General features: G+C 46.6%; 1 protein-coding gene across 2 annotated transcripts in view; it reads right to left on the bottom strand.

The window, feature by feature from the left end:
- ZFAT (zinc finger and AT-hook domain containing) overlaps positions 1-15,259 on the bottom strand; it is a 210,901-nt gene that overhangs the window by 22,565 nt on the left and 173,077 nt on the right. For both annotated transcript variants that reach the window (XM_058175106.1, XM_058175105.1), the window contains exon 15: positions 14,477-14,607. In XM_058175106.1, coding sequence (XP_058031089.1) covers positions 14,477-14,607 — 131 coding nt within the window. The remainder of the gene's footprint in view (positions 1-14,476; positions 14,608-15,259) is intronic.

Raw genomic sequence — 15,259 nt, 5'->3', positions numbered from 1 at the left:
TACTTCAGGTGGGCCCAGAAGGTCGGAAAATCACGCCGGAGCGGAGCTCGCGTGCCCACTGATATGGCTACGTGTGCCACCTGTGGCATGCGTGCCATAGGTTCGCCATCAGGGCCCTATACTATTCCAGACAAGTCCAGTCTCTTCTTAAAAGCCCCCACTGATTGAGCACCCACAACGTCTGGAGGCAAACTGTTCCAAGGGTTAATTGTTCTCCCTGTTAGGAAATTTCTCCTAGGTTACTTCTCTCCTTGATTAGTTTCCATCATCCATAAACTCAACAGGCTTAACCGTTTAGAATTTGCAAGCCACACATTTGTAATCATTTACAGCACAGAATCGAAACGGGTAACCCAACAGTTAGCAGATGGGCTACTGAAATTAGAGGATTGCACCATCTCACCCACCCCTGCCTTGGCACAAAGGGTTGAGTCACTGGCAGTGAACTGTCAACCCTGTTGTTCTATGGCAGCCAGGACCTGCTTAATATCACAACATCACAGAACAGACCTGCAATTTACCCTGCAAATGACACACTGCGGCACATACAATTGCCGTGGCAACAAATCGGATTGCTTGGGGATAGAGGGGTAAGGAGGTGCAGGGAGGCTTGCAAGCCAAGGATAATGTAGCCTGAATGGTTGTTCAAAAGGGCATTTTGTTTTTCTTTTTAGTCAAAAGCCCTGCATAATTTTAAACACCGTGGAGACGTGCAAATAAATAACACGGGCAAGCACAGATGGAAGAGGTAAGGTGACTGATGTAAAAGTGATCAGAAACTAAAATCTCATCGGGGACAAAGGCACTGAGCTGAATGCCTATTCGATTTGATATTCTCCCAAAATGAAAATGGCCAATAAACAAATTTAGCAGCTTTCCTAGCTGCTCTTGTCCGTATGTTTTCTACTAGTCTTGCCATTCGACTGACTGCTGTGACGCCTCAGCTCTGTTTTTTTCCTCTGGTGGACATCGGTCTGCATCTTTTACCATGACAAATTGCTGTGTTTCTCAGGGTATGTTCGAGTCAAATCAGATCAGTGCTTAAACTCCTTCCGTGTGGCTCCTGTTGAACTGAATGCCACCTACCCAAAATTTTAATTTTGTGTCTGTCTGACAAAAAGAAAGAAAGAAAGTAAACAAAGAAAGAAAGAAAGAAAGAAAGAAAGAAAGAAAGAAGGAAGGAAAGAAAGAAAGTTCATAAAAGGTAAAGGTAAAGTTTCCCCTCGCACATATGTGCTAGTCGTTGCCGACTCTAGGGGGCGATGCTCATCTCCGTTTCAAAGCCAAAGAGACAGCGCTGTCCGAAGACGTCTCCGTGGTCATGTGGCCGGCATGACTCAACGCCAAAGGCGCACGGAACACTGTTACCTTCCCATCAAAGGTGGTCCCTATTTTTTCTACTTGCATTTTTACGTGCTTTCAAAACTGCTAGGTTGGCAGAAGCTGGGACAAGTAACGGGAGCTCACCCCGTTACACGGCAGCACTAGGGATTCGAACTGCCGAGCTGCCGACCTTTTGATCGACAAGCTCAACGTCCTAGCCCCTGAGCCACCGCATCCCTTTAAGAAGTTCATAGCAGCTGTCAAATCACAGGGAGATGCCCTTCCAATTTAATTCTCTTTTAATTCTTCGACATTGGAAGTTCCGAAGAAGAGGCTGGACAGCCACTTGTCTGAAATTGTATAGGGTCTCCTACTTGAGCAAGGGGTTAAACTGGATGACTTCAGTGGTGAAATGCAAAATTTTTTGCTACCGGTTCCGTTGGGCGTAGCTTGGTGGGCGTGGCTTGGTGGTGGGGGTGTCATGTGACTGGGTGGACGTGGCTAAAACTTTTTAAAAGCATTTTTTACTACTTATTCGCCCAAAGCGGTAGTAAAAAAATGCTTTTAAAAAGTAGAAAAAAGTTTCCAATGATCACCGCTGTGCCGCACAATCGGTGGAAGCCTTTTTTTTTTGGTTTACTTTTTTAAAGCATTTTTTTTACTACCAGTTTGGGCGAATAGGTAGTAAAAAATGCTTTAAAAAAGTAAAGAAAAAAGTTCCGATGATCGTGCAGCACAGCTGTGATCGTCAGAACCTTTTCTTTTACTTTTTAAAGCATTTTTTTTGCTACCGGTTCACCCGAACTGGTAGTTTTTATCACTACTGGTTCACCTGAATCCGAGCGAACTGGTAGCATTTCACCCCTGGATGACCTTCAAGTCCCTTCCAGCTATATTCCGATTGAATTCCTTGGTAGCATCAACATAAGAACCCTGCTTTGCTAAATAGTGGGCGATTAAACAGTTATTATTCATTATTTAGGTTTAATTTATTATTAAATTTGTAAACTGCCTGACTCAGAAGAGTGATATTTGCACTTTTTCTCAGGAGGTAGTCGTCGACTTACAACACTTGTTTAGTGACTGTTTAAAGTTATAACAACACTGGAAAAAAATTGATTTATGACCATTGCAACATCTTCATGGTCACCTGATCAAAATTTGACATTTGACAACTGACTCATGTTTATGACAATTGCAGTGTCCGGGGGGGGGGGTAGGGGGGGTTCACGTGATCCCCTTTTGTGACTTTCTGACCGGGAAAATCAACGGGGAGGGCCAAATTCACTTAACAACTTCTCACTTAGCAACATAAATCTTGGGTACAATTTTGGTTATAAGTCGAAGACTACCAGTGGTGAAATGTAAAATTTGTTACTACCGGTTCTGTGGGGGGGGGGTGTAATGTGACTGGGTGGGCGTGGCCAACTTTTCTTTTGCCGAAAAAAAAAAAAGCTTTTAAAAGTAAAAACAAAAATTTCTAATGATCGCATGGCTCAGCTGGGTGCTAGCCCAAAAACTGGGAGGGGGGGAGCCTGTTTTTCCTCCCAACAGGCTCCCTGAAGCCTGAAGCCTGCTTGGAGGAAAAACGGACTCCCCCCCCACCCACTTTTTGGTGTGGCTAGCAGGCTTCAGGTAGGCTGGGAGGAAAAACAGGGTGTTTGGAGGGGTCGTTTTTGAGAGAGAGAAAGAGAGAGAAGTGAGGGAGGGAGGGAAGGAAGGAAGGAGGAGAGAAAGGAAGAGGTACAAACCTGGCACTAGATGCAGCTTCAGAGGATAATCCAGGGCTGGAAGGGACCTAGAGGTCATCTAGTCCAGGGGTCTCCAAATGTGGTCACTTTAAGACTTGTGGACTTCAATTGTGGCGTGCACAAGAGCACCAACGTGCCTACCGTTCCTGTCCTAATGTTCCCTTTGATTGTATCCAATTTCTTATAGTTATTACATACTTATGCTTATATATATATGCTTATATATCGTATAGTTAATCCATGCTTATGCTTATATATACTGTTGTGACAAATAAAATAAATAAAATTCCCCCACAAGTCTTAACGTGGCCAAGGTTGGAGACCTCTGATCTAGTCCAACCCTGCTCCAGCAGGACATTGTTAGTGAGTTTCCATCTTTTGATCCCCCAGTCACATAACCACGCCCACCCAGTCACGTGACCCCACAAGCCACGCCCACAAGCCACGTCCACAGAACCGGTAGCAAAAAAAATTTAGATTTCACCCCTGGTTGTGAGTAATATCACATGTCTACACAGACGTACCAGAAACACACTTACACTTACTTTATTGGTAAAAATTTCTGGAAAGAAGGAAGCCCTTGCCTTCTTTCAACAACTCCTGATAGAAGGTATTTCAAGATGAGCTGTATAATTAGGTAAGTAATTAGGACTAAAGAGATAAATGGGATACAATTATCTCCTTCACGCTGTGGGAGGGGGAGTGAAACCTGTCCCTCTGCTTCTGCCCACTCAGATCTTCCCTTCTGCTTAAGACGGATTTTTAGACGACAGAGATAAAGAGACTCGTGACAGGATGCATTAAAATAACCTCCAGTCTTTTTTACTCTTACGATCGTTTCAATAACTGAGTCTCAGGGCCGAGAGAAACACAATATTGCCCCCCTTCCAAAGCTGCCTTTAAAATAATTGCCTTTAAAATAATACATTGAAGAAGGATGAATCTAGAATGATTAGAGATTGAAAAAGCATCCATTCTCCCCATGGATTCTTCCTCAGATGGTGTTATTTATTTATCATTTGTTAAATTTATTTAGACAGTATTCATTTATTAGTCGAAGAAATTTCTTTTCCTTCTTATTCACCACTGATAAAGACAGTCAGGGCAGTGGCGGGCTGCTAGCAGTTCATCCCAGTTCGGGAGAACCGTTAGCAGCGGTGGCGGGAGGCTCCGCCCACCCACCTGGAGATCATCAAATACGCTCTGCGCATGTGAGCAAACCGGTAGCAAAGGTAAATAATAATAATAATAATAATAATAATAATAATAATAATAACAACAACAACAACAACAACAACAACAACAGAGTCGGAAGGGACCTTGGAGGTCTTCTAGTCCAACCCCCTGCCCAGGCAGGAAACCCTACACCACTTCAGACAAATGGTTATCCAACATTTTCTTAAAAATTTCCAGTGTTGGAGCGTTCACAACTTCTGCAGGCAAGTTGTTCCACTGATTAATTGTCCTCACTGTCAGGAAATTTCTCCTTAGTTCTAAGTTGCTTCTCTCCTTGATTAGTTTCCACCCATTGCTTCTTGTCCTGCCTTCAGGTGCTTTGGAGAACAGCCCGACTCCCTCTTCTTTGTGGCAGCCCCTGAGATATTGGAACACTGCTATCATGTCTCCCCTGGTCCTTCTTTTCATTGAACTAGACATACCGAGTTAAAGTGAAACCCACCACTGGATCAGAGGTTGAAAAGAAAATAAAGCACAGCAAAACCAAGACCGCAACAATAAAACAATCATGTCGCCTATGCAAGAAGCAGGCTACAAAGCTAACAATCACGAGTTCAAGTCCTGCTACAGCCATGAAAAAGCGAGCTAGGTGGCTTGCGAGAATCACCAGGAGGCTCTGACTTCTAGTGCCGTCTTAGGCATGAAGGCTGCCTGGATGCCTTTGGGCCAGTCACTCTTTTTTTTTTTATTTGAATTTATATCCCGCCCTTCTCTGAAGACTCAGGGCGGCTTACATTGTGTAAGGCAATGTAACTCTCTCTCTCTCTCTCTCTCTCTCAGCCCAGCCCGCCTCACAGGGTTGTGCTATTGTGGGGAAAATAGGAGGAGGAAGGTATATTGGATATTAGGGCAATCAACCAATGGAATGGCTTGCTTTCAGAAAGTGTGGGAGCTCCATCACTGAAGGCTTTCAAAAAGAGACTGGACAACCATTTGACTAAAATGGTATAAGCTCTCCTGCTTGAGCAGGGGGTCGGTCTAGAAGACCTCCAAGGTCCCTTCCAACTCTTATTATTCTCTGTCATATACACTATGGGCTGTGAAAATATTTACAGACCCCTCACATCCTGGACATAAATTGTTTCAAGTCCTACCCTCAAAATACACTATAGAGCACTGCACAACTAGACACAAGAACAGTTTTTCCCCTGAACGCCATTACTCTGCTAAACAAATACTTCCCTTAACACTGTCAAACTATTTATTAAGGCTGCATTACTACTACTATTAGTCTTCTCACCGTTCCTATCACCCATCTCCTCCCACTTATGATTGTAACCTTGTTGCTGGTATCCTTACAATTTATACTGACTGTTTCCTAACATGATTTGATTGCTTATTTGTTCCCTATGACTATCATTAAGTGTTGTACCTTGATGAATGTATCTTTTCTTTTATGTACATTGAGAGCATATGCACCGAAGACAAATTTCTTGTGTGTCCAATCACATCTGGCCAATAAAGAATTCTATTCTGTTCTGTTCTGTTCCGTTCCGTTCTGTTCCATTCCATATTTTCTATTCTTTTTCTGTTCTGTTCCGTTCCGTTCCATATTTTATTTTATTTTCCATTCCATTCCATTCCATTCCATATTTTCTATTCTATTCTGTTCTGTTCCGTTCTGTTCTGTTCCGTTCTGTTCCATTCCATATTTTCTATTCTTTTTCTGTTCTGTTCTGTTCCGTTCCATATTTTATTTTATTTTCCATTCCATTCCATTCCATATTTTCTATTCTGTTCTGTTCTGTTCTGTTCTGTTTGTAAAAAATAATGGCTCCACATCCATTTCTCCCCATCCTAGCCCAGTGCCTGGATCTCAGTGGGAGGCTCTTGCAAAGGGCTGGGGGTAGCTATAGACAAAGCGCCTTTCTTTTTCGGCAATATTATGAAGCGGCTTCAGAACCCCGAGAAGAGCCTCGGAGTTTATTTAGCTCAACTTAATTGAGTTTCTGCAAGGCTAGCTAAGGAATCGTTCCAGTCCTTCATGTCAGGTAATTTGGTGCCCGCAGCTTGCCAACTCAATTCCTTGACTCATCATTTCTTTTAGCAGAAACTCAGCAAGATAATCAACAAAAACAGAAGAGAGGCGTGGAGAAACTGGGGGAAGGGCCAGGTTTTTTGATTTGCATTTCTCACGGCCACTCAGCCTTCTCTGCTCCTTGTCACATGCGCCCTTGGAAGGAGGTCTGCAACGGCTTGTGGGGGCAGCTTCAGCAGGAGTATCAGCCCCTGCAAACACTATCAAATGATCAGAAGAGAATATTTGTAGCTCAAGGGTTAAACAGTGAGGTCCTTGGTGCTCTCCGAATTTTTTTTTTAAATTTGCATTTATATCCCGCCCTTCTCCGAAGACTCAGGGCGGCTTACACTATGTTAAGCAATAGTCTTCATCCATTTGTATATTATATACAAAGTCAACTTAATTGCCCCCAACAATCTGGGTCCTCATTTTACCTACCTTATAAAGGATGGAAGGCTGAGTCAACCCTGGGCCTGGTGGGGCTTGAACCTGCAGTAATTGCAAGCAGCTGTGTTAATAACAAACAGACTTAGTCTGCTGAGCCACCAGAGGCCCAACCAAAATTTGCTGGTTTTCTTGCAGACGTTTCATTACCTGACTGGGTAACGACATCACTACTAAAAAAAAGGAGTGGGGTTTGCTCAGAGGGCAGCACCAAGGATCCCACAAAAGAGATTTCTTCCCTAGAACTGACTTAAACCCCATTCTACCCTAAAAATTAGGGAGGCGGGGGCTCAGTGGCTAAGACGCTGAGCTTGTCGATCGAGAGGTCGGCAGTTCAGCGGTTCGAATCCCTAGTGCCGCGTTAACGGGGTGAGCTCCCGTTCCTTGTCCCAGCTTCTGCCAACCTAGCAGTTCGAAAGCACGTAAAAAAAATGCAATTAGAAAAAATAGGGACCACCTTTGGTGGGAAGGTAAGAACGTTCCGTGAGCCTTTGGCATTGAGTCATGCCGGCCACATGACCACGAAGACGTCTTCAGACAGCGCTGGCTCTTTGGCTTTGAAACGGAGGTGAGCACCGCCCCCTAGAGTCAGGAATGACTAGCACATATGTGTGAGGGGAACTTTTACCTTTACCCAAAAATTATTGTGCCTCGCCCGCCCCCCTCTCCGCAGCCGGGCTCCTCCCATCTCCTGTAATCTGAGCCAGAGACTGATAGTGAAGAAGAATGGCCTGGCATGCCTCCAGCCCCCAGCCCTGGCACCATGCCCGGACAGACTGAGCAAATAAACCTCCCCCAGACACCGTGTGAGCAAGAAGCCAGCCACGAGCTAGAATTGCCGGCAGCTGACAAAACGTGGACAGATCCCCGCTTCCGGAGAATGGAGGCGACATCAGCAAAAGGAAGGGAGGCAGGCCTGGATAAGTGCTGAGTCATGGAGCCACATCCCATGGCTTATATAAAGGATCTGCTTTTTGGCATTCCTTGAGTCAGGCAAAGTCTAATCTGGTTGCTGAAGTCACACCTTGGATTCCTGCCTGAGAACTCTGACAGGAATTTGGCAAAGCTGCAGAGGCTTCGTGGCCACGCTTGATACAGACTTCCCAGACCCGGCCGTCAGAGGAGGAGTGGGATACGACAACTTGTGGGGGCAGCTACAGCAGAAGTATCAGCCCCTGCAAACACTATCAAATGATCAGAAGAGAATATTTGTAGCTCAAGGGTTAAACAGTGAAGTCCTTGGTGCTCTCCGAATTTGCTGGTTTTCTTGCAGACGTTTCATTACCTGACCGGGTAACGACATCAATACTAAAAAAAAGGAGTGGGGTTTGCTCAGAAGGCAGCACCAAGGATCCCACAAAAGAGATTTCTTCCCTAGAACTGACTTAAACCCCATTCTACCCTAAAAATTAGGGAGGCGGGGGCTCAGTGGCTAAGACGCTGAGCTTGTCGATCGAGAGGTCGGCAGTTCAGCGGTTCGAATCCCTAGTGCCGCGTTAACGGGGTGAGCTCCCGTTCCTTGTCCCAGCTTCTGCCAACCTAGCAGTTCGAAAGCACGTAAAAAAAATGCAATTAGAAAAAATAGGGACCACCTTTGGTGGGAAGGTAAGAACGTTCCGTGAGCCTTTGGCATTGAGTCATGCCGGCCACATGACCACGAAGACGTCTTCAGACAGCGCTGGCTCTTTGGCTTTGAAACGGAGGTGAGCACCGCCCCCTAGAGTCAGGAATGACTAGCACATATGTGTGAGGGGAACTTTTACCTTTACCCAAAAATTATTGTGCCTCGCCCGCCCCCCTCTCCGCAGCCGGGCTCCTCCCATCTCCTGTAATCTGAGCCAGAGACTGATAGTGAAGAAGAATGGCCTGGCATGCCTCCAGCCCCCAGCCCTGGCACCATGCCCGGACAGACTGAGCAAATAAACCTCCCCCAGACACCGTGTGAGCAAGAAGCCAGCCACGAGCTAGAATTGCCGGCAGCTGACAAAACGTGGACAGATCCCCGCTTCCGGAGAATGGAGAGGCGACATCAGCAAAAGGAAGGGAGGGGCAGGCCTGGATAAGTGCTGAGTCATGGAGCCACATCCCATGGCTTATATAAAGGATCTGCTTTTTGGCATTCCTTGAGTCAGGCAAAGTCTAATCTGGTTGCTGAAGTCACACCTTGGATTCCTGCCTGAGAACTCTGACAGGAATTTGGCAAAGCTGCAGAGGCTTCGTGGCCACGCTTGATACAGACTTCCCAGACCCGGCCGTCAGAGGAGGAGTGGGATACGACAACTTGTGGGGGCAGCTACAGCAGAAGTATCAGCCCCTGCAAACACTATCAAATGATCAGAAGAGAATATTTGTAGCTCAAGGGTTAAACAGTGAAGTCCTTGGTGCTCTCCGAATTTGCTGGTTTTCTTGCAGACGTTTCATTACCTGACCGGGTAACGACATCAATACTAAAAAAAAGGAGTGGGGTTTGCTCAGAAGGCAGCACCAAGGATCCCACAAAAGAGATTTCTTCCCTAGAACTGACTTAAACCCCATTCTACCCTAAAAATTAGGGAGGCGGGGGCTCAGTGGCTAAGACGCTGAGTTTGTCGATCGAGAGGTCGGCAGTTCAGCGGTTCGAATCCCTAGTGCCGCGTTAACGGGGTGAGCTCCCGTTCCTTGTCCCAGCTTCTGCCAACCTAGCAGTTCGAAAGCACGTAAAAAAAATGCAAGTAGAAAAATAGGGAACCACCTTTGGGGGGAAGGGAACAGCGTTCCGTGCGCCTTTTGCATTGAGTCATGCCGGCCACATGATCATGGAAACATCTTCGGACAGCACTGGCTCTTCGGCTTTGAAACGGAGATGAGGCACCGCCCCCTAGAGTCAGGAATGACTAGCACATATGTGTGAGGGGAACTTTTACCTTTACCCAAAAATAGTGGCCAAGATATAAGGCCTGGTCTAGCTTAATGTCCATATAAGCTGCTTTTTTGCCAGTGAGCTCGATGTAAGCTTAACTCCTAGCTACTCCACTTACAAACCAACTATATAATTTATCATTTTAGGCACCACATAGATCCATGGTGGCACAGTGGTTATAATGCAACACTGCGGGCTACGTCTGCTGACCGTCGGTTGCCAGCAGTTCGATTCTCACGGGCTCAAAGTTGACTCCGCCTCCCATCCTTCCGAGGTGGGTAAAACTGAGGACCCAGATTGTTGGGGGCAAGAGGCTGACTCTGTAAACCGCTTAGAGAGGGCTGTTAAAAGCACCGTGAAGCGGCACGTAGGTCTAAGTGCTATTGCTATTCACCCTCCTTAGCGGCTGCATTTGAACAATTCCGCAAAGCTCTGTGTAGCCAGACTGATTGAAGGAAAGAAGAAAGATTTACACAAAGAGAGGAATCACACAGAGAGGGCTGGTAAGGACAGCAGCTGAGAGAGGAGGAGAGGCAATTCTCACAGCAGCTGGAGACCAACCATCGCTTTCAGGGAAGGGGGGGGGGAAGGAAGCAGAAAGAGCTCTAACAGAGATGAAGGGATGGAAAGGGATGGAAAGGACCAAGTCGGAATCCCGCTGAAGAAAGGAGAAAAAAAAAGGCTTCCCAAAGCTTCAGCAATGATGGTAAGATAGGCTCCAACACGGACTAAAGCTTAGCCTTTAACAAAACCTTAACACAGTGGTTCTCAACCTTTATAGTGCTGCGACCCCTTTAATACAATTCCCCACGATGTGGCGACCCCAACCATAACATTATTTTCATTTTGAATTTATCGCGCCTGAAGCCGTGTTTTTTTTGTTTTTTTTTGTTTACATTTATACCCTGCCCTTCTCCGAAGACTCAGGGCGGCTTACAGTGTATAAGGCAATAGTCTCATTCTATTTGTATATTTTTTACAAAGTCAACTTATTGCCCCCCCAACAATCTGGGTCCTCATTTTACCTACCTTATAAAGGATGGAAGGCTGAGTCAACCTTGGGCCGGGCTCGAACCTGCAATAATTGCAGGCTTTGTGTTCTTAATAACAGGCTGTTCTTAATAACAGGCCTTACCAGCCTGCGCCATTCACCGGCTAGCGATCTGAACTGCTTGCGATTGCCTTGAGGACAGAGGCATTAAAGCGGAGACTCCTCCCCTATTAAGTTTATGGCGCCTGAAGCCAGATTAGGCTAGCGATTGGGAGTGATTGCAGCTGGCTTGAGAGGGAGACATCAGAGCAAAGATTTCTCTCTTTTTTAATTCATCGCGCCTGAAGCCGAATTCGGCTAGCGATTTGAAGAGCCTGCAGCTGGCTTGCGGAGTTAACCATTGGAGCGCGATTCTTCGACTCGCAAGTATACTTCCCATATTTCCGATGGTCTTAGGCGACCCCTGGTAAATCGTCATTCGACCCCCAACGGGGTCCCGACCCACAGGTTGAGAACCGCTGCCTTAACAGAATAGAACAGAGGACCTTGGAGGTTTTCTAGTTCAACCCGTTGCTAAAGCAGGAGACCCTAGACCAGTGATGGCGAACCTTTTAGGGACCCAATGACCCAAACTGCACACACGCAGCCAAATTGCAAGGGGTGGGTGCATGCGTATGCGCACCCCATGCATGTGTACATCCTCCGCACATGCGCCCATGCCCCACCCAAACTGCACCCCATGGGCACATGCGTGCGCACCCCACTCATGTGCGGAAGACCCGAAGACTAGCTGGCTGGTAGGAGGCGTGGGTGCATGTGCAGCAGAGATCCGAAACACAGCTGGGGTGATGGCGCGCATGCCCTCAGTGTGCCACCAGTGCCCTATACCTGTGATGGTGAACTTATGGCATGCGTGCCACAAGTAGCACGCAGAGCCCTCTCTGGGACATGCAAGCCATCACCCCAGCTTAGCTCCACCGCGTATGCGCGCGTGCCTCCCACCAGTCAGCTGGTTTTCATGTCTCTGCCGCACATGCGCTGGGTGCAGGCATTGCATTATGGGTGTGCGTGCTTTCACACGTGCACACTTTTGGCACTCGCTGCCCTATATCATTTCAGACAAATGGTTGTCCCATCCCTTCTTAAAAACTTCCAGTGATGGAGCACCCACAATTTCTGGAAGCAACCTGTTCCACTGGTTAATTGTTCTAACTGTAACTAAGGATATTAGTTACACTGCACTGGCTCCCGGTGATCTTCCGGGTCCAATTCAAGGTGCTTGTTATCACCTTCAAAGCGCTCCATGGCTTAGGACCGGGGTATTTACGGGACCGCCTACTGCCACCAGTAGCCTCACACCGACCAGTGCGCTCTCACAGAGAGGGCTTCCTCCGGATACCGTCAGCCAAACAATGTCAGCTGGCGACCCCCAGGGGGAGGGCCTTCTCCGTGGGGACTCCCGCCCTCTGGAACGAGCTGCCTCCGGGGCTTCGTCAACTCCCCGACCTCCGGACCTTCCGCCGCGAGCTGAAGACGCTATTGTTTCGATGTGCAGGACTAGCTTGAACATAGTTTTAAACCAGGGTTTTGAATTAGGGGTTTTAAACGGGGTTTTAATTGTATTTAAAAAATTTTAGGCCATTAATCGAATCAGTTTTTTAATATAGTTTTTAATTTGTATTATATGTATTTTGTCTTTTATTGGCTGTGAACCACCCTGAGTCCTTCGGGAGTAGGGCGGTATACAAATATAATAAATAAATAAATAAATAAATAAATAAATAAATAAATAAATAAATAAATAAATAAATAAATAAATAAATAATAGTAATAATAATAATAATAATAATAATAATAATAATAATAATAATAATAATAATAATAATAATAATAATAATAATAATAATAATAATAATAATAATAATAATTCCCCTTAATTCCAGGTTGCTTCTCTCCTTGATTAGTTTCCACCCATTGCTTCTTGTTCTACCCTCAGGTGCTTTGGAGAATAGCTTGACTCCCTCTTCTTTGTGGCAACCCCTGAGATATTGGAAGACTGCTATTATGTCTCCCCTAGTTCTTCTTTTCATTAAACTAGACATACCCAGTTCCTGCAACCGTTCTTCATATGTTTTAGCCTCCAGTCCCCTAATCATCTTCGTTGCTCTTCTCTGCACTCTTTCTAGAGTCTCAACATCCTTTTTATAATATAGTGACCACAACTGGATGCAGGATTCCAAGTATGGTTTTATTAAGGCTTTGTAAAGCAGTACAAACACTTCGTGTGATCTTGATTCTATCCCTCTGGTAATGGAATCTAGGATTGCATTGGCTTGCTTTCTTTTCCTCCACTTTTACATTTGGACTATTTTTTCCTACCTTGATATGCCTGTCTGGTATTTCTTTATTTCCCGCTTTTATTGTTTTTTACAAATCAGATGGCGAATATACTCAACCCACCTTCCTTCTCCTATTTTCCTCACCCACAAGCCTGTGAGGTGGATTGGGCTGAGAGCAAAGGACTGGCTGTCAGGCATGAAAGATCAGCATTGCATGGGAAGATCCAATTAAACCAAACTTATTGTTATTCATATCTATGTACAGGAATCTTGCCAATTAATGCTTAGCGCCTGCTTGGAGTTAGATAAGGGTCCATGGAATTCAAAGGGGGTTCGACTTAAGTCTGCTTGTGGCAATGTAGAGATTTTAGGCCGATTCCGCTTTTGACTCTGTCCCCACGCTCTGTTTTTTGTTTTCCTACACCGGCTCACAATCACCCAGCCAGTTTTCCACACCTAAGGCAAAACTTGTCCTCACTGTCTCCTGGTGATAGGCCCAAAGCCATGCAACTGGCTTTCATGCCTAAACTGGAACTAGAACTCCCAGGCTCCTGGTGACTGGTGTAGGAATGAGTTGCTTGGCTGAAGAACAACCACCTTCAGCTGAGATCAACCAGATCTCAAAAAAATGCACTTGTGTGTCAAATAACCAAAGGATGTTCCACAGGATCACAGGCGGGGGAGGGGAGGGAGAGGGAGAGAAAGAGGGAGAGGGAGAGAGAGGGGGAGAGAATGAGACACAGAGAAAAAGAGAGACAGAGAGACAGAAAGAGGGGGGGGGGAGAGAGAGAGAGAGAGAGAGAGAGAGAGAGAGAAAGAGACAGAGACAGAAAGAGGGGAGAGAGAGAGAGACAGAGAGAGAGAAAGACAGACAGAGAGACAGAGAGAGGGAGAGGAGGGGAGAGAGAGAGAGAGACAGAAAGAGGGGAGGGAGAGAAAGAGAGAAACAGAAACAGAGAGAGAGAGAGAGAGAGGGAGAGAAAGAGAGAGACAGAGACAGAGAGACAGACAGAGAGAGGGGGGAGAGGGAGGGGAGAGAGAGAGAGACAGACAGACAGAGAGGAGGGAGAAAGAGAGAGACAGAAACAGAGAGACAGAGAGGAGAGAGAGAGATGGAGAGGGAGGAGAGAGAGACACACACAGAGAGAGAGAGAGAGAGAAAGAGAAAGAGAGACAGACAGAGAGAAGGAGGGGGAGGGGGAGAGAGAGACAGATAGACAGAGAGAGAGAAGGAGGCAGAGGGAGGGAGAGAAAGAGAGAGACAGAAACAGAGAGACAGACAGAGAGGGAGAAGGAGGGAGAGGGAGGAAGAGAAAGACAGAGACAGACAGAGAGAAGGAGGGGGAGGGGGAGAGAGAGACAGACAGACAGAGAGGGAGGGAAAGGGGAGAGGGAGGGAAAGGGGAGAGGGAGGGAAAGGGAGAGAGAGAGAAAGAGAGAGAGCATTCCACTGGTAATGAAAAGAAAGGTTACCTGCTTCACCACAGTGACGGTTCCTGGGGCCATGGCAACCACCGAAGCTAGAGCAGCGCCGTCATGGGGCTCTGATCCCAGCTCAATGATTTGCTGAAGGATGTTGACAGCCGTGGCATCAAGCCTTCCTCCTTATGGGGGAGAAGCATTAAGGTTAACCCTGTGAGGGGGATGCAAACTTTGTGACCACCATTCCCCTTTGCTCACCTTTCCGCACTGCATACTCTCTCTACAACCACTCTACACTCTAAAGGTCACCCGTGATTTACAACCGTTTGTTTAGCGAGTTACAATGGCATTGCAAAAGGGGACTTCCCACCAGTTGTCATACTTATGATTCTCACACACCCCTGCAGCCACGTGGGGATCAAGTTTCGGGTGTTGAGCAACCAGCATTAATTTACGATGGTTGCAACGTTCTGGACACCTGCGGATCCCCACTGCGACCTTCCCAGCCAGCTTCTGACAAGCAAAGACAATAAGGGGGGGGGGGAACATGGTGTTCTGTCCTCCCTCGCCTCCGTCCGAGTGATGGCTTAATTAGCCGGCACTATCAGCTCTGGCAGCAGAATAGCCAGCGTCTGCCAAGAGCCTCCATTATCTTCCACGAGGCTGGTGAGTCACCCAGGAACAAAATTCAGCTCTTAATCAGTGGATTTGCCTGTTACAAAGAGACACAGCAGCTCTCGCTGCCTTTTATATCCTGTGGGGTGTGGCTCCATGACTCAGCACTTCCTAGGCCTGCCCCACCCTTGCTTCTGTTGTTCCCTCCTCTCCTGCCTA

The sequence above is a fragment of the Ahaetulla prasina genome, chromosome 3, assembly GCF_028640845.1.
Source record: "Ahaetulla prasina isolate Xishuangbanna chromosome 3, ASM2864084v1, whole genome shotgun sequence".
In the NCBI taxonomy this organism is placed as follows: domain Eukaryota; kingdom Metazoa; phylum Chordata; class Lepidosauria; order Squamata; family Colubridae; genus Ahaetulla; species Ahaetulla prasina.
This window is presented reverse-complemented; position numbering and strand designations above follow the sequence as displayed.